We start from the raw sequence: 19085 nt of genomic DNA on the forward strand, positions 1-19085 counted from the left end.
AACAAATGCTGAAGCAAAAGATGGATTGGTGAGGAACCTGGTCTGAGAAGAAGAAGAAGCTCCTATTCCTCACTGCGCTACAAACAAGGGAAAGATGATGCAACCGGGAAACCCTGCAGCCTCCTACTCAGTTGAGAGAAAAGGCACACTTGGCCCATGTCTCCTCTACTACCTCCCAGGACTTAATCTTTTATAACCATTGCACAAAACACAGAAGATTATTACGCAGTCTCTAAAGACTACAGATCCAACAGGGGATCAGAGTTACACCAAGGTAAGTATCAGCATAACCAAGATTACAGGAGGGGAAAAGGACAGCTTCTTTCCTGCATGGGCGAGCAGTGAAAGCCAAAATCCTAAAAAGCTTTTTCATTTCCACTTTACATAAAGTAATTCCAGATTTCTTAAAACAAAGGCTTAGCTTTTGGAAGATAATGTTGTTGAACCACACCCTCAAAAGACATTCTGAAAACACAAGCTGCATGTTCTAAAAGAAATAAATTACTAGATGCACCTGCCTCGTGTTCTTCAACATGAAGCTAAGAGAATGTTATGACCTTCCAAGCCTTTTCCCATGAACTACAAAAAGGTGATAACACTGCATGAAAAATATACTACTCAGGAATAAAATAAAATAAATAAAAATGATCCACAGTGGTATCCCGAGTCATCCCTGAAATTATCTAAACCAAACTTTTAGTCCTTCACCCAAATGTGACACAGCAAATAGAGAGAGCTTTGAAGAGATATTCTGAAGTTAGAAGTTTACCTAAGACACACATAAACATGTAAAAACCCCAACCAGATTCTGTCGTACATTCAAGACCACTCTCCATACATGCTCTGCTGTTCCAACCTTGGTCTCTCAGGTGTAGAGTCATCATTTACACCCATAATTAGATTATCTGAAGAACTTCTAGTACTACAGGTAACTCTTTGAACAACAGAATCCCATCTAAATCTTTAGAAGACCTTTGATTTGGGTCAAAAGTTTCTTTTATTTCTGGGTTTCCAAATTAAAACACAAAAGGTAGCCCATGTCTTAAGTCCTAGTAGAAGCAAGAGATTCAAGTGTGAGATGTCAGTCAGGACTTTAAATACGATACACAACAGAACCTTAAAGAATATAAAATTACACAGAGTTCATGTTCCCATTGGGAACAGTAAATCCACAAGTCTTACTCAAGCACAAACTACAGTGAAAAGCACAGCTAGTAACAGAATTTAGGTGCAGTCTTATTCATTCAGCAAGGTTAATGGAGACCCATGAACCCCACCACGTTACAGAACACCACTTCAGCTAGCAGATTTCCCATTTATGGATAGGAGCGCAAAGAAAAGGAGAGTTTTGACTATGACATTCTATTGGCAAAAGTATATATTGCTACATTATTTTTGCAGCAGGCTCACATAAGACATTTGAGAATCCACAACTAAAACCCACAAATTAAACCCTGCCATTGATCAAGACGGAGGTCCTTTCAGATGTGTACAGCAGAATTCCCTTTTCCCCCAATTTTCTTTTTTAAAACAATTTTGATTTACACAGTGAGAAAACTTTCATATCAAGCATTCTGTGTGAAGCACACAATAAAACAAACAAGCAATTCCACTCTCAGATATCCCTCTCCCTTTTCAGTGGCTTGTTTCATGATCGTGCTTGAAAATTCAGAAACAGTAGTAAACCAGGCTTAATAAAATTGGTTACTATTTACTGAGATAACCATGGATCCAATACCCTTAAAATAACAGGAATTTATGACCCTCTTTATTGACTGAGCCCTCTCCATATTAAACAGTTTTATGTTTTACACCAAGGATTTGGGCAGCCAAAATTCCTTTTCAAGTAATTCAAAATAAACACCATTTCTCATTACAGAAAACTGTCAATGTTGAAAAGACAATGATTAATAAACTTCAACCAACTGCAGGGCAGTTTCTTTACATGAACATTCATAGTTACATCTTTCAGCTCTACATCGGGTCAGTCTAAACTTTGTATAGGTCAACACAAAAATTCTTTGTTTAAACTGCACATCTTAAGGTGGCTTTGTTTTGTTTTGGTTTTTTTAACTATGTAAATTATTCGGCTACCTAAGCTTATATAGTTATACCCTTATACTGTGTGCTGCGCTGTAAATCTGAGGTGGCAAAAACCACTCCACTTTTTTCAACAGTAAAGAGTTCATTAACCCGTGGTCTACATTCTTTACTCATTTTTACCAGATATTCTACCCTGCAATTCTTTATAAAAGGTAAATATGCATTTAAATACAATGTTGCCCTACACATAATTTAAACTGAACAGAACCAAATTCGATACATATTTATATGGGAGGTAGGACTGAAAAAAAGCGAGCACTGCGCCTCAGAATATTTCTAGACAATTGGAGGTGAAACAACTTAGATACCGAACTCTACCACGTACCAGCAATAGGAGTAAGGCACAAGACAGCATGGCTCAGAGCATACCCTAATAGAGACTACTGTTCTATGGGGCGGCGGGGGGGGGGATTTAAAAAAAAAAAAAAAAATCAAGGCCTGCCCATTTTCCTATCACAACAAATAGAAAACACTTGCTTATTTTCCAAGTGGAAGTTTTTTCCTCAACAAAACTAGAAGGATTAGAAGGATGTGCATATTGAATTTTTCAAGCTTTTTTTTCCACATGGCCCTTTGAACAAGTGATGATCCTTGTTTAAGATCTGTCCTGAAGATATCTGATTATTACTGGTAGTGTAAGGACCTTTTCATTAAGGAATCCTGGAGCACTTCATAGAAGTTCTAAAACAAAATACTATTTCTAAACATTTATATTTCTGACAACATAACCGTAAGACAGATGAACTACAGGAAAAGATATATTGAATGGTCTTATTCATATGTACCCATTAAAAAAATCACAGTATACTTCAAATGCAACCAAAATTATATTCCCATTAAGATTTTCACTACCATCCTCAGAAACCATACCCTGAGTAGTCACGAACATAAACACATGAGCGAAGTTCAAGGCTAGCCACTGTGGAATAGCAGAAGAGAAGATTAAGCAACAAAGCTTCTCCTTTTAAAAATGTTACAGCTCTAACCACTGTAGGAACAGGCCACAGAGCCTTGTCATGCTCATCAGAAGAAAAGGAGCTGATTTTCAGTAGAGCTTATACGAAACCCAAGTCTGAAAGAGATAAAGGTCATAGGCAAAAAACAAGTTAACCAACTATTCACATCAATTTACAGAGAACCTAAAGGAAAACACCACATCAGAATCAAACTGAGCATTAACTTTAACAAGTATTGTAATCACAGTACTCCTCCAATTCTGAATATATGAACTAGGAGAGTAATCTCCTCAAGCAACCTACAGATAAGTATTCAGCTCACTACACAATTATCTGGAGTTTACAAAATGCAGAAACAGTATTTCCAAGAAATCCTGTGAAAAAGTCAAGTTGAATAAAAAACTCTCTCCACTCGGCAGCAAAATAATAATTCTTCTTTCAGCCTGGAGAATGTGAAAACATTTTTCCTGGCAAGAACTGCCACAAATTTCCCCATTTACACTTGGAGAATCCACAGGCAGGCTTACAAAAAAATACACTTGGAAAGTTATGAACACCCAGATTACCTGACACACACTATGCATATTTATCCCTTCTCAGTATTTGTAGCTTGAGATCCATATGTGCAAGAGATTATAGTAAGTATTTTCTAATATATGTCAACAGATACCAGTCAGCCTTACAGACTTCAAGTGACTTAAGCTGCCTAAATTGCTAAAAGCAGCTTACATGAAGACCTCTATCACATTCCTTTAAAGCAGGAAAGTTAAAGCAAAATTAAGTTAAAGTGTGAAGTATATTGAGTACTGGGATGCAGTGCCAGCTTAGGAAGTACAAAAACCAAAATTACTGATAGACAGCTAAAATGTTCTCTCCAAATATTCAAGCTCTCTGACAACATTGTTAACTATAAGGGATCTACATATATCAAAACACAAACAACTGTGTACTCTCAAGATCAAATCCTATAGCAAGTAAAACCAACATCCATCTCTTCTAAATAAATACCAGAAAGAAGAAACCAAAGTCACACGCCAGTGGATGTTAAAACACTAAGAACTTGGTGCGGGGGGGGGGGGGGGGGGGAGGATTGTATTTTTTTAATTCATATTTATCTTAAAAAAAAAAAAATCCAGGAATTTGGTTTTTTTTAACATCTAGCTGGAAATTGCAACTATGTAGCCACACTGAATCTTTAAGTCTTGCTAACAAACATCTTTTAAGAGTATAACTAAAAACTACTTTAAAAGAAAAGAGAAAAAATAGAAGGGCTTGCAGAGGAAGAATTCTCAGAATGCCAAAATAAACACTACCTGCTGTACAAGAGGCTACAGGCAAGTTAGCATAGATGAGTATATATGTGAATTTCTCCTGGTTCTAAATATACCATATATTTTTAAAACAGCTTGTTTTGATTATAGCTCTTTTCACCCAAGCTTACGCACAGCCTGTTTGTTAGCTTGCAAGTTAGACTACAGCACACCAAACATTAATACACCCATTATCAGACATTCGTACATAGTAACAGAAGAGTGGGAAAAAATAATCACCAGCTCATCTTTCAGGGCTACACCCACAAATCACTATTAAAAACAAACAAAAAGCATTTCTGGGTAGTCACCAAAACATTCTTCCTACAAACAAACAAAGTAAAATAAAAACAATAGTTTTAGACTTCATAAAAGCTTTTTATTAAAGGGATTGATGGGACATCATAACAGCACTAAAGTTCACCCTGAGATACAAGAAAACTTTAATTCTAAATTTAATCTAGCTAAAAGGTCTATTTATAATCAAGATAACCTAAATGAAAAGCACAGTATAAACAGCAAGTTGCTAACAATAGGCAAGCAGATGTCTGCTGGGTAGGGGTGGGATGTTTCAATAAACAAACTCACCCAAACATATTTAAATGAGAAACAAAGTAGTCAGAACAAATGCTAGAGACTTGGTCCTCAATATACTCCACTATACTGTTGGAAGCGTAGCTACTCCTCTTTTTGCCCGGTCATAGAGCATACTTTCAGATAACTTCATATTCTGAAGGTTTTGGACAAAAGTTGTCTGTTTCTATGCCTTGCAAAGAAAGAAATGTTAGGGCAGTTGAGGTTTATTGATATAGTCAGTGAAGAATTCTAAACATTAACTCCTATCTCCATCTGACTTAAACTAGGGTAGATAAAGACAAATCTATCCAGTAATTTACTAACAGTAAGAGTCAAGAAAGATTTAGCAACTGAAACTCAACATAGACAAGATTAAAATTATAGTTGTCTGAAAAAGCCACAGAAAGAGTCACGTTCATCTTTGCTGTCAGAACGGGATGAGAGAAGTGGAGGATATTTCTGCTGTGACATGCATTTGCACATCTGAAATCCTTTTGGATCTCTATCGTTTCTGGACACACGGGCTCACTGCTGAGACTAATGGCTTTTATTTAGAAGTCAATACCACATCTTGCTAGAATAAGAAGTACAAGCTATGTCACCTCAAGGCTGAACAGTTCTGAATACGGTAAATGGAGTTGCACTTAAAATGCTAAGGAGATGTCAGCTGTTGCAAAGTTTGGCAAGCCCTTTACTTAAGGTACTTTCTGCAACTGTGTTCTACATATAATGTACAATTCAAAACCTCATTTCTACATCTATGACATCCTGTGTTATTTAAAATTTGTCTGGAGGAAATCCAAACAACACCAGTATTAAAATGGCAACTAAATCCTTCAGTTCATCACTATAAAACAATACCAGGGCAGTCTTCAGACCAAGTGTTTAGATATTTCTTACATGCGAGACATTGAACAGTATTTCTGAGATTGTCTAAGGAAGATCATTCTATAGAGACATACCTGAATTTAACTGAATACAAATATAAACAGACACATACTATTTTTAACTGAAGTGTGCAGTAGTGATAAAATACTTACTATAGATAGAATGCAACTAAAGATGGCCTGCTGGGGACTCACTTCAAATTAAGATACGATGGGCAACCTAGGAAAGCCGAAGCCAAGCCAAAATTATAGGCAGCTTTTCTTCCATATTTAACTCCACATTACAGTAAAGTGCTCTTATTTACACACAGACACACACAGCCTCTGACAGGAGGTTCTCATCTGCCCCTATATATGCGTTGCTGAATACAGAAATTCTGAACAGGACCATCATAAATACAGAAAGGCTTCTAACTTCTATTTTACTTGCCTTGCATAGAAATGAAAATAAAGTATGATAAATTTAAGACCAAAAGATTAGAAGTGCAAGATTAAGATGGATCTTAATAAGAGTGTTGCTGTCTTACAGAAGCATAATTATCTGCACATCAGCTTATAAAATTCTTGACATACATATTAAAATTGTCATCCTGATCAGAGTTGCTATGAATTCATCAACTTTGCTTTTATTTGTGCTAGGTACCAGAGTCTCTGTAAATTAAACTCTAGCCTTCTCCACCCAAAACAAACACATTGTTGTCATTTACAGAAACTTCTACATGGAATTCTACCAGCAAATTGAACCCTAGCCTGCAACACCTTAAGAGCAAGAACTGGTAGTCAGTTGGACCTCATCTACCTTAAGTTCCAGATTTAACTTTTAAATGCAGTGGCATCCTGTATGTTTCACAGATGAACTTATACAAATTTTAAGCACACAAACATTGAATTTTGTAGAATACACTCTAGAAGGCACATAAAGGGCATAATTAAATCCACTAAGACCATAATCAAATCATAACTGAATGTGTTTACATTAAAAATAAAAGCTAAGTTCTCAAAGCAAAAAGTTCATTTTCATTTTTTCTGTGAAAAATTCTAGGAAGAATAAAATTAATTTCAAGTTCTTGCACAGCAATTTGATTTCATCAAGTCCATCTTCCAAGGTCAGAGTACAGCTTGACTAGGGTAATCTGTAATAGAAGGTAACTCCCAGAAAACAAAAAGCGTTGCCAAGAATCCAGTTATTTTATCAAGACAATGTTGATGTATTTCATTTCCAGCTGTCCATACAAGAAAAACTTGCCAGTTTTACTCTGCGAAGATGTAACAGTTAAAGCATGTCTATATAAGATTAGAATGCTCTTCTCTCTGTGAATTAGACATCCACAACAAGTCTTCTTACCCTAAATAGCTGTTTCAGGTTTATGTGAGCTAGAACTGATGCCTTTGAATTACTAGCTGATCACCACACTACAAGTATAGTAGAAAAGTCTACTTCTCTGACACTTCAGAGAATGCGCATCACTGCTGCAGAATAAACTGCATTTACTTCTATAACCTACAAGATGTGCAAATACACAAGTACCAGTTTGCCATTTCGTAACTATATACACACCGGTACAAGCCTCTTCCCTATACACAGCAACTCAGTGAATGCAAGGAATTAAGTACAGGGATGCCATTAGAAATCGAGTGTCTTCATACTAAAAACAGAGAAGTAGTTTTGATATAGAAGCAATCAATCTGGCATTCCTTCTTTCATACAAGGAGTTTCCATCAGTCATCAGAACGGTCCAGCTGGCTGATTCAGCTAAATATGTAAAACAGGAGAAGTGTACATACAAACAATTCAGTTCAATACTCCTTAAGATAAAGTACTCCAACATCAACTACAAAGACGTGTTACAAGCTACATGCCAAGTCTGAGGGAGAACTAATACATTGGTTACATAGTGATTTAGTAATTCATGCAATTACACTAGTATTTGTACAGCTAGTCAAATTGATCTTCACATCTCTTTCTACTAACAGTTTTTTATCATAGTAGTTGTTTTCAAAATTGTACACTACTAAATTCCTTCTCTCCTGAAAAAAATATGACACAGTTGTCAGTAAATTTAAAGTTATCCTGCTTCTACCCCTCCTTGAAATCCACAGCTAAACAACGGGTTATTTGAGACAGTAGTTCAAAAGAATGCTCAGCTTGAAATAATTAACAAAAAATTTTGAATAGTTTCAAATGTTAGAGTCACCACAAAGTTTTCCCAGTGAACACTTAATAAAAAAAAATCCTTTCACCTCATCAGAAATGTATACCTATGAAGTAACTGACTCTTCACCATAACAACAACAAAAACTCGTCAAATACAGAAGTTATTTCTGATTGTAACAAGAATAATAAAATACTTTTGAAAGCAACATCAGTTGTCACCTTCCACAATCATTTGAGCTTAAGCACCACTGAGGACAAAAGTGGCACACTTTCCACACCACTACAACAGTATTTTTCAAGAGCAATCTACAAAAAAAATCCATGCACTGCTGCATATTTATATAAAATTGCAGGAAAATTTCTCTCTCAACTGAACTGTGAGACTTGCTTTCCTACAGATTTCACATGAAACCATACAATTGTGACGTTCTTGAAAACGGGAATTATTTTTTTAACTGCATTAATCTTTTAGAAACGTTTAGAAAGAAATGTTTACATGTAAGTAGCTTATTAGATTTAGGAAGGAAAGCTGAGAATTGAAAAGGGAAAAAAGGAACAGTACACTTAGCGCTTGGATGATTCTACTCAGCCACAAATTAAAGTATAACAGTTTACAGATCATGCAATTGGTTAATGGCATCCGTTAACGTAGCAGACCTGAAACAGCGGCTAAAGAGAAGCCACAACTATTACAACAAAAAAACAAAGCATGATTTTTGCCTGCAGCACATGATTTAGCCCAGGGAGCAGCAAAGGTTGGAAACTTCTCCTTTCTGATTTCCATCATACCATTGTAACACAACTAGACTAACATGTACTACTTTTTACTTTCTATCCCTAGTAATTGCCAGTACCGATTACCATACCAAGAGTCATACAGTGATTACATTATAATGAGAGCAGTGGAAACAGAAGGATTTAAAACTACTGTTTTAAAGTGTATAAACAGTAACTACAATATTTAAGGATATGTAAACATTTGTAAAAATAATAAGTATTCTTAGAATAAGGTATGCAAGTATAACATCATCATGACATACTCGGGACAACAACCAACCATGCTAGAAAGTGTACGGCTATCAACAGTTAACTGACACCTGAAAGCGGCCTCTGCTTTGCCTACAACCAAATGCTTTTCAAAGTGTTCAAAGTTCAGTTGGATTCTTTTTAACTAGAATGGATAAAAACCAAGAAGTTCTGTAGACACCAATCACCTTTCCTAACTACACACTACTGCCCTATGTAACACGTTTAGCACTACAGGCTATACGCTGGTACACTCCATCTTCCAGAAGTCAGTAATTAGTAACTCCTTACAAGACCAAAAAAAAAAAGAAAACCACCACCCCAAATCCAAACTCTCTGAAATGAACTACATGAGTTAAACAACACACTCGGACTTCTACACTGCCATGACAACTCAGCATGTATTCACAAGGTAGCAGTCTTAAACTTTCAAGTTTTTAAATCAAAGTCTATAACGGTATCAGAATGGCCTGCTTTTTTTCCCCAGAATGGCCTGTATGTAATTCTTAAGCACGTGAATGAATCAGGCAGTTAGAAACAACATTGAAAAATACTAGTGACAGAAGAAAGTCCATCAGGTTCTATTAAACAAAAGGACGTAGACAAGACTTCATGCTCAAGCTAAGCCAAAGAAATGCCAGAAACCGGGAAAGCATACTGGAGGTAAAGGGCTGATGTTCCCTGCTTGCCTTGCTTTTATATCTTTCTCAAAGCAAGCAAGCACCAACAGGTACTTCAGGAAAGTACTAAGCTAGATTGACCTTCCCCTAACATAACCTGACTCTTCAGTAAATTAAATATACAAAAAGCCAACAAAAAACCCACAAGAAATACAAAAATTATCGAAAGATACCTTCCTTTCAAAACATCCATACCTGTGGAAGCGCAGTATTGAGCTGTCTCTGCAAGGAATCTCTCTCATGACCAACTTCATGTAGCTTGCCCTGGGTCAATGCTAGCGTCTCCTGAGTTTCTCTTAGTGTTTCCAGAAGGCGATCCCTTTCTTCCAACATGGATACCATTAATTGCTCAAAATGGGAATCAGCATCTGACTGTAATGGGGAACCTGAACCATGGCCTCCATTTCCCCCAGAGGGAATCTCTGCCTCACTGATGGTTGGCATCACCTCACACATCATCTTGAAACAAAATAAGACAAAACAAAGACCATAAATTTAAGTCAAACAAATCTAAACAGGATAAGCAAAGGAACTTTGGATACTACCCATAATACCAACTTAGCTTTCCCAATGATAGCATCAGCAAAGGTTGCCAACACCTTAGTGTTTGCCACTATTTCATTAAAACTGCGGGAGAAAAGGTATACAATCAATTTAATCAAAGCATCACTTCATAATGAGAATCTTGTGACTTCTTGCAAAACCAGATTTTTACAGCTATATTTCAAACTGTAATCTCATTTTAATGGATTTATATTTTTGTTAAGAGTAAACTGCTGCTGAGATCTTTAAAAAAAAACACAGATAAGCATGCAGCATGCCACCAAAAATTATACACTTAAACCAGTAACTGATTACACTGCATGTTTCGTGAATCATTATCTGCTTCTTCCAACACTTGAAACATACAAGATAGTATCTAAAACAGTACTTTGAGCTTATGCTGGCTGTAGAAAGTCTATGGTAAAAGTGATGCATGTAAATTAGTGGTAAATCCAAATAGTCCAGTTTGGGAGATACACATGTAAAGGAAGATAAAAAGCAAAAAAATTCATCATGAAGTGGCAGCAGCTGTCACTGTAGATAACAAAAGTAAAGGTAAGCAAAAATAATTCAAGGCAGAATATGAATACAATTAACAATGCAAAAGTAAATACTGTACTACTGTTAAATTGGAAGGACTTTTCAGAGACCCTTACAGAACCTTACAAGAGGCTAAGGCATCAAGTTTTTTAAAAAGCATGGAAAAAACCCCACTAATATAATTACTGCACACTCTCAGTGAACCACTAAGACGTCTAAAGTTCTTCAGACAGCCTCTCTCAAAATCACAAACCTACATGAACCTAAGGCAAATCAGAAAAAATAGTTCTCTCAACCTCTCAGGTACCACAAAGTTTCTTCTCAGCCTTAAATTTCACACTCCTATCTGAACATTTCAAAGAACAATTAAACTTGTTCTGAGCCTTACAGTGGGACCTCTCAATCCCTTTAAAGACTTGGAACAGCCTGAAGTGCTTTATAACATTTTCATGCATGATTACCATAAGCCCTGTATTTTCAACACCACTACGTTATTTACCTTGCTCAATAAAATGAAAAGGCTTGGAAAACAGGCCCCAGGTTTCCTGCAGTACCAGTTCTTCTCTGTTTTTAGTAGTTTTTTGTTACCCCCAAAAACCTTTCGGATTGCAAAGCATCCATTCAGCTCTAGTCCAAAGTCTATTTAATTGAAACACCCCGTGCACGTGAAAACAAATAAACCTGCCGAGTAAAGAGCAGATCCAGTAAAAAGCAGCAGCAGCTTCAGCTAACTAGCCAAGTCCCCAGAACAGAAGAATGAAAATAAACTGTCTCAGCTTCCCATCCCTCTATTACCGGCCCACAGGTCCTGCGACAGCTGGGATGGGGGAATCATGTGCTGAGGGGGAAAAAAGAAAAAAAAAAAAAAAAGAAAAGGTCTGATGCAGCGGTGCAACAAGCTTCAATAGTTCATCGCTCATAAATTCCACTCAGGTCACAATCGCATTATTAATCAGAGTACGGACAGCATGGGAAAACGGCTCGAGCTTTCTTGTAAAGGACTTGGAAAAGCCTCCCTTCTTTTCTCTTCTGTTAATTCCAACGGGAGGCTCTCCTTCCAGTTTCCTGGGTCTTAGTTCAAACATTTATAATCCCAAGAGCAAGGCGCCGCTATCTGTTTGGAAGGCGAGGAGAAGGGAGACCTGTTGTTTCCTCTGCGTTAGTCCGCCACCCGCTCTCGCCCCGGCCGGTCCCACCGACGATGCTCCGGAACCGAGATATCCAGCCGAGAGGGGTGAAAGAAACCCGCCGGGAATGGAGGCAGCGCCCGGGAAGCGCAGGCGGGGGAGGAAGGCCCCGAAGTGAGACGGGGGCACCGGTAGCTCGCCGCCCGGGTCTCGCCGCTCCTCTTCCGCGGCAGGGCCCGACAAACAAAGATGCTGGCCGAGGAGATGGGGCTTTTCTGCTCCCCCCCGCCCCTCACGGGGAGCGCCGGGCCGGGCCTCCCTCCCCGCCGGAGGCCCCAGCGGCGCCGGGAGCGCGGCCCCGCAGCCGCGGCAGCCCGCGCGCAGCCGGCTCGGGCTCAGCGCAGCCCCTGAGGAGCGAGCCCGGCCGCGGAGGTCCCGGCGCCGCGAGGGCCGAGCGAGCCCCCTCCTCCGGCCCCTACCGAGCGGCGGGGCAGGCTCCCCCGCGGCGGGAGGACTCGCGTCCCTCCGGGCCGGGCCCGGCTCCGCCCGCCGCCGCCGCCGCCTCCACGTCCGTGGTGGCCGGCAAGGGGCCGGCTGCGGCCGGGTAGATGCCGCTGCGTCCCGCGACGGCGGCGGCCTGGGCCCGGCGGTGCCGCCGCGGCCTCGGGGAGCACCGAAGGCCCTGCACGCTCGGAGAGCCCCGATCGCCGCCGCCGGCCCCCGACCTGCCGTCCGCCGCGCCAGCACCGAGCGCCGCCGCCTCCCGCTTCTCCCGGCGCCCTCTGCGGCTCCTGCATAAATCAGTGCGGGGCCCACAATGCACCGCGCGGGGAGGCTCGGGCGCTCCTGCCCTCCTTCCCCACTGCCCCGTGTTCGAGACCCGCTCCCCCGCGGAGGCCGGGCTGCAGCCCCGGTGAGCGCCCTTTCCCTTCCCCTACAAGCGATACTCCCGCCGCCCACGGGTGTCCGCCCGAAAGGAGGGCTGCCACATCTCTGGAGCAGAGCCCCGGGGCAGGAGGCGTGTTCGCTGAGAGCTGAGCAACAGGGCAGGACCGGAGTCATCGCCGCTGCGTGTGCCAGAGTCGCCCCGCAATCGCAGTCCTTCCCGGGGCCTGCGTGTCACGGCACGGCCCTGCCGGGCGGGTCTGCCCGCCCCTGCCAACAGCGCGCTGCCTGCTGCGGGCATTGCCTGCTGAGCAAGAGCTGGGCCCTGCCCCGATCCCTCGGCCCGCTCCCGTCGCCTCAGCCTGCCCTCTCATCCTTGACCCGCTCCCCGGGCGTCAGCCCTCCGCCTGGGGCCTCCACCTGCACCCTTGCAGCGTACGTTCAAAAATACTTGGGGGGTGGTGGTGGTGGTAAGCTGTGTGTTCAAGCCTTATGGCTCGCAGAGCTGCGAGGTCATGGTTTTAACCAACTAAACGGCGTTAACTAATGGCTCTGTGGTGAGTAAAGCGGCTGGAGGAGCCAACGCTTGCGTGGGTCTGCGGGCCACAGAGAACAACAGTTGAAGTGGTGTCATGAGCCGTCTTCCACCATAAGTCATAGGAGGTCTGTGTGCTGTCCAAAGGCTTGGCGTGGGCGACGAAGGCTTCTCCCGCCTCGCCCTGCGAGGAAGCGGTGCCGCCATGTCCCCAGCACAGCTCCAGCAAGGGGTGACTTCGCCGGCGTAGCTTATTCCCCACAGGAAACGGGCTTTGGCGACACTGACAAAATAACTCTTTTTTTTTCCTGTGTAAGCTCTTTCCAAAACAGCATATAAACCTTTTCCACTTGCGTTTATATAGCTTTTGCTCTGTTCCTGGATGATCTGTTTCTAAAACATTTTCCATGCACCTGAGTAAGGTTGGAGTTTGCAGACAAAGCTTAGAAAAATCTCTTTTCTCTCTTCCGTTTGTGTCACTACTATGAATAAAGCATTTGCATTTTGGACCCTATTCTTGCTTTTATAGTGGAAAGCTCTGAAAAGCATCATGGGCCAGTCACGCAGACAGAGGCACGTCATGCCAAAAAGCAGCAGTCCCTGCACTGAAGGTTGTGCAGTTTTGTGACTGGATTACATGACACTTAATTTGTAAACGCAACATATCGACACCTAGCACTGGGTAGAAAAGATGATTAATGAGTCACTCTTCCTTCCCCCAAATACGAAAATCTTTACAATTACAAATGTATAACATTGTGCTCTTTCTCGTTGGTATTTGAGCCTTTAGGGTGAATTCAGGTCACATTTTTAAGCTTTTCCTGTACAGCCATGAGGTCTAGATTTTTTTTTTTTCCCCTCTTGAAGTTTCTGGTATAATAACATGACTCTGGGAGCTGGAACTTTAAGGAAAAAGCCAAATATTATGAGGCACATTCAAATCAGGAGTTTTGCCAAATACTGGTTAGCACAGGTTTAACGCTGAGTAATACACCATTGAAATGTAATTGTATAAATATTGAGATCTGACTTTCCAATATAGAAAGAGTAGCAAAAAAAATTCCCAAATCAATTGTGCTCTTCCTGAGGAACCCTCCCAATGTTATGAATTATCCTGTGCTGTCAAATAGTCTCAGTATAGCTCAATGCTATATTATTTATAAGATTTGATATATTTATATTGATATATTTAGAAACTTAGAAGCTTCGATTTTTACATAAACTACTTAAAATTATCATGGGAGGGGAGGAAGGAAGACATCATTCACTTGACCCTCTCCTTCAACCTGCTACTGAGGGTTTAACCACACTGAGGGTTTCTTTCACATAATTCACATTAATGTAGAACTATCAGCAAAATCTGGGCCATGCTCATGAAGCATAGCAACGTATTTCTGGGGGTCAAATGAAGGTAGTTACTTAATGCTTAAAACTAGGTCCTGAAGATTACCTTGAACGTAATCAGCTTTTTATTTCTAACCACATTTCTACAGATAAATGCTTCTATTTCGTTGCCCCAAACTCTCTCTTTGTCTTTACCTGCATCAACAAAATTGTGTCCCGTAACTCACATGCAATTCATCGACGACTGTATTCCTTATACACCACAGGTGCTGATTTTGTCCGATTCTTTAAAGAAAATGAAAATACCCTGCCAGCTTGACCTGCTTGTTGAAAAGTTAAGCAAACCACAAGTAAAAATACTTAAACTCTTTATGTGCAAGTGAAAAATAAACCCAGTTTTCTAAGCATGGTCACATATACATAGGATGAAAATGTATTGGCAGAAGAGGAGAGATGGTATTTCCTTACCTCTCAGACTAGGATTTCAGATAATTCTTTCCTTCTTCTATAATGCAATATTCAGGAGGGTAATATAAAAATATAAATAAGTCAAATTGGCAGCAGTCTAGTAGAGTGAGACTTTAAAAACTGAAAAGCATTTTAAAAAATCAAAGAAATTCCTCTTGCTCATTAATTTAAAAAAAAGTTTTAGTAACTTTTTGGAAGATTAAAGTTTTTTCCCCCCTGCTATCTTCATTTTGTTGTCACTTATACTGCAAGTCTAATATCAAAGTGACACGCTGCTTAATTTTTTAGCAGAAAGCCCTCAATATTAAAAATTACTGATTTCATTGTGAAATCATTTATGAATAATAGTCTAGGCACCAGCTCTTCAAATCATGCCCTGCAGGCAAAATAGTCTTTCCATCTGCAGTGGCAGAACAGCCATTTTGGACATTACATCCGCGGATCTACTCTAGGTCCAGTTTATACAGTTTCTAGATTTCATGCTTACGCTTGCACAAAAAAAATATTTTTGAAGCAGAGTATTACATGTTAATTTTGAGAGGAGGAAAAACATATTTTACAAACAAACTGGTAAAGGTATATGAAGCAATGCTCTTTTTTCTGTCATTCTCCAAATGTTACTAGCTATGGACTCCTGCAGCTGAACTACAGCGCCTGAACTATTGCATGATGAAATTTTACATAAAATGTGCAGGCATAACAACCAAAGTATGTTAAAATAAGCTACCAACAACTGATTACAATCAGGTATTTCTTAGGCTTCTTTATTACCAGCATCATTTTTCCACTGACAACAAAGAGCATGGAGTTTCATCCCAGCCAAAGTTTCCACGCTGCAGTTGCTTCAGTGAATTCAGAACTTTATTTCAGAATTTTATTCAGAATTCAGAAGGGAACAATTTGTAGGATTGGGACCGTAACTACTTTTGGAAAAGAAATTGAAGACTTACAAAAACTACACATTTCAAAATATTTTCAAGAATTTAAGGGAATTATCTCATTGCCACTAGTTGACAGGCACTGAACAGTTCCTGCACAGCAGCAGAGATTTGAATATGAGAGCCAGCGTAGGCAATTGTTTCCCAATGCCGAGGTTTTCCCTGTGGCAGGGTCACTGCCGAGCACCAAGTCATCACTGCAGACCTTATAGGTTGTGCCTTGCCGCTTCCTAAACTGAGGTCTGAATTTTTGTCCCCTGCGAATATGTTTCTCAGGTGCGTCAGCTGTGGTGGTGAGGGCGATGGAGTCATGAGATACCTTTACTGATAGGACAGTGCTCATTATTTTGTCCTCATCCTTTGAGAGTCAGAGTTCAAATGGGCTGAAACTGTTTGACCTGGCTCTGCCTAACCAATGTCGCCAGTTGAGGAAGTTCTTCCAGGTCGGAATTCAGGTGAGCAGTGCATGCCAGGAAAGGCAAAATCCTCACCCTTCATCTGGATTGCTTTTGCTGTACCACTTCTGTGGATGAAGAGGACTTCAGTCTAAGGAGCTGTCAAGGCAGCATCTTCAAAATAACGTGTTCAAGCAAAACCAAAACAAGGCTGAAAAATATAGTGGATTTTACAGCTGCATGAACAAACACAATTTCACTTCAACTCATCACACACAAAAAAAAAGAAAAGTAATAATGTTAGTTGAAAGAATCTGGCCTGACTTGATTTTCATTTAACATATGAGTCAAATGGAGACTTTGTGAATGTAAGGGCAAAAGGTTAAGCACCGTAATAGGCACAGAATTGATAATCTCTATCAAATTGGACACTGCAATACATGCAGTCAGATTAACTGATCTCAGACCCAGGTTTGGTAGAATAAATTAATAAGTGAACCTTGGTATTCACCTAGATCCTAGAAGATGTCATTATATTTTCTCTCAGTTTGGGATGACTTGGAATGTGTTTTTGTTTTTTTCTCTTGAAACTAAGTTTTGTTTTGTCCTTAAATGGTTAAAACCAAAACTAAACAGTGGTACCAACTACCATCTATAATCACGCTTCCTTATGAAAGCAAAGAACCTTCCACACAATTCTGAAATGGAGAATAAATATGAGTGAACTCCATATATTAATCTTCACTTCAATCAGTTTGTTAACAAGGCAGACACACTCTGGCATTCAGCTTTCCCAGCTCCTCTCATCTGTGGTTGGACTTCCCATCTAAGAGGTTTTAGCTGTAGACCCTCCTCAGCCTCAAGGAGCTGTCACCTTTATCTTTGTCACCTTCAAATCATGTATCACTCATAAGCAAGTTTCAGAGGAGAGATGGAAATGTCATCGGTTAGGCACTTTATTGAGAAATGGGGTTCAGCCTCAGGTGGGAACAGAGTTCCCATGGCTTATAAAATGTCTGCTATATAAAAGGGAGGCACTGTCTCCTCATGTACAGAGAGCTAGGTATTTATGCATGCCCAGAAGAATGGCTGGGCATGACTGGCCTCAAAGTCCAGGAGGGAATTTGAATCCAGAATATCCTAGTTAAGGAATATGCCTCCTACATGACATACTGCAAATACCTTTGTTAAGCACCTCACTTTGTGAATGCTACGCTCAAAGCCCAGACCGTGGATACAGCGGAATTTCTGAGGTGCCTCAAAAATATCTGAAAGGCCTGATTTTGAAGCCATTGCTATCCCTCTGTGCAGTCCACCGTAGCCCAAAGTGTACGGTCAGGGCTTCAAATGCCACAAACACGACTGAATAATCGGATCTTTGCATAATGCTCTGTTTTGCACATAATACACATGAAATAATAAAGTCAGGAGAACTCCCAGGTATTTACTGCGAAATACCAAAATATTTCTCAGCATTCCTATTTACTTTGTAGCACAAGGAAAACAGTTTCCTTTTTCCTTCCTCCTGCACATGTAACCAAAGATATACTGTACAACACCAAGAGCACTAGCAGCTCAGATCTTTTTAACTAAATGAGTATGATATCTCTTTTATAAGTTCAGCAAGAGGTCTGGCTCCCTGTCCATGTCATTCAGTGAGATGTAACACTTGTAGACATGTCCAGAAAGAGCCGTACTCTAAATCAGCTGACAGCAAAGTAATCAGTTCAGAGACCCAGATTAAATATCTCTTTGCACCTCAAAACCACATGATGAAATTCAAACAAAAGCTGTTAAAAACAGGGAGGAGGAAAAAATAAAGTTTTCCTTTCCCGTCACATGATAAATTAGATCCTAATGTTTATCCGAGCTCAGCAAAACAGCAACCTCTTCCTGCCAGCGAGTTTTGCACGGCGAGGTGTCGGGGTCCGGCCGTGCCGAGCCGCCTTCCCTGCTGGCAGCGCGGCTCTGAGGACAAACACCTGCTGCCACCCGCTCGCCGCCAGGAAGAACTTCTCAGCAGAAGGCGAAGGAGCAAAGCGCTCCTCCGCTCCCTTCACAGCAGCGCGGGCTTGCATCCACTGCTTTCTCTGCCCACAGAGTGCTTTATGCTTCATTTGTACTGAAATTTCCTTTGTGAGCCTCAAAGCCGCCCTACACTAGCACAAAACCTCCGCTGAAAATAGTCCAAGATCGCCTACGCATTTTTTTTTTGCTTCTGAGTCGAGCCGACGGTACCTTATTTACTCCTTGTCCTTTATAGATGACTTAATGACTTATCAGCAAAATGCATTTTGAACACATTTCAGGCATTTCATACCAAAATGAATAGATGAAAGAACAGGATTTTTGCCAACAGCGCTGATTATTCTTTTGTCAGTAGATAGATGTGACCTGAACTATTCTGTTACCGTAACAAATGTCTCCAGAGGTTGCTAGACAAGAGACTCTTTGCCTGAGGGAGAAGGAACAAGAGGGGAAGAGGCTGGAAGGTGGCCTATAGAGAAGAGGATGGAGGTAATTAATGGTTATGCCCGTGTATAAAGATAAGTGCACTAGTAAATGTGTCAGCCCTTCGGCAACAGAAGCCATGACTTCTAGAAACCATGCCTTGACA

The 19085-nt window shown here is 40.6% G+C and overlaps 1 protein-coding gene across 9 annotated transcripts in view; it reads right to left on the reverse strand.

Moving 5' to 3' along the window:
* The window catches only part of PPFIA1 (PPFI scaffold protein A1), a 61098-nt gene extending 48926 nt beyond the window's left edge, over positions 1–12172 (reverse strand). For 4 of the 9 annotated variants that reach the window (XM_076343785.1, XM_076343783.1, XM_076343787.1 and 1 more), the window contains exons 1-2: positions 11276–12171; positions 9889–10152 (exon numbers count right to left, since the gene is read on the reverse strand). In XM_076343785.1, coding sequence (XP_076199900.1) covers positions 9889–10152 — 264 coding nt within the window. In that variant the 5' untranslated portion in view covers positions 11276–12171. Of the gene's footprint in view, positions 1–9888; positions 10153–11275 lie in introns of all 9 variants that reach the window. The other 5 variants (XM_076343782.1, XM_076343784.1, XM_076343781.1 and 2 more) reach the window with 2 other exon arrangements.
* Between the last annotated feature and the right edge of the window lie 6913 nt (positions 12173–19085).

This window comes from Aptenodytes patagonicus, chromosome 7 (assembly GCF_965638725.1).
Source record: "Aptenodytes patagonicus chromosome 7, bAptPat1.pri.cur, whole genome shotgun sequence".
Taxonomy (NCBI): domain Eukaryota; kingdom Metazoa; phylum Chordata; class Aves; order Sphenisciformes; family Spheniscidae; genus Aptenodytes; species Aptenodytes patagonicus.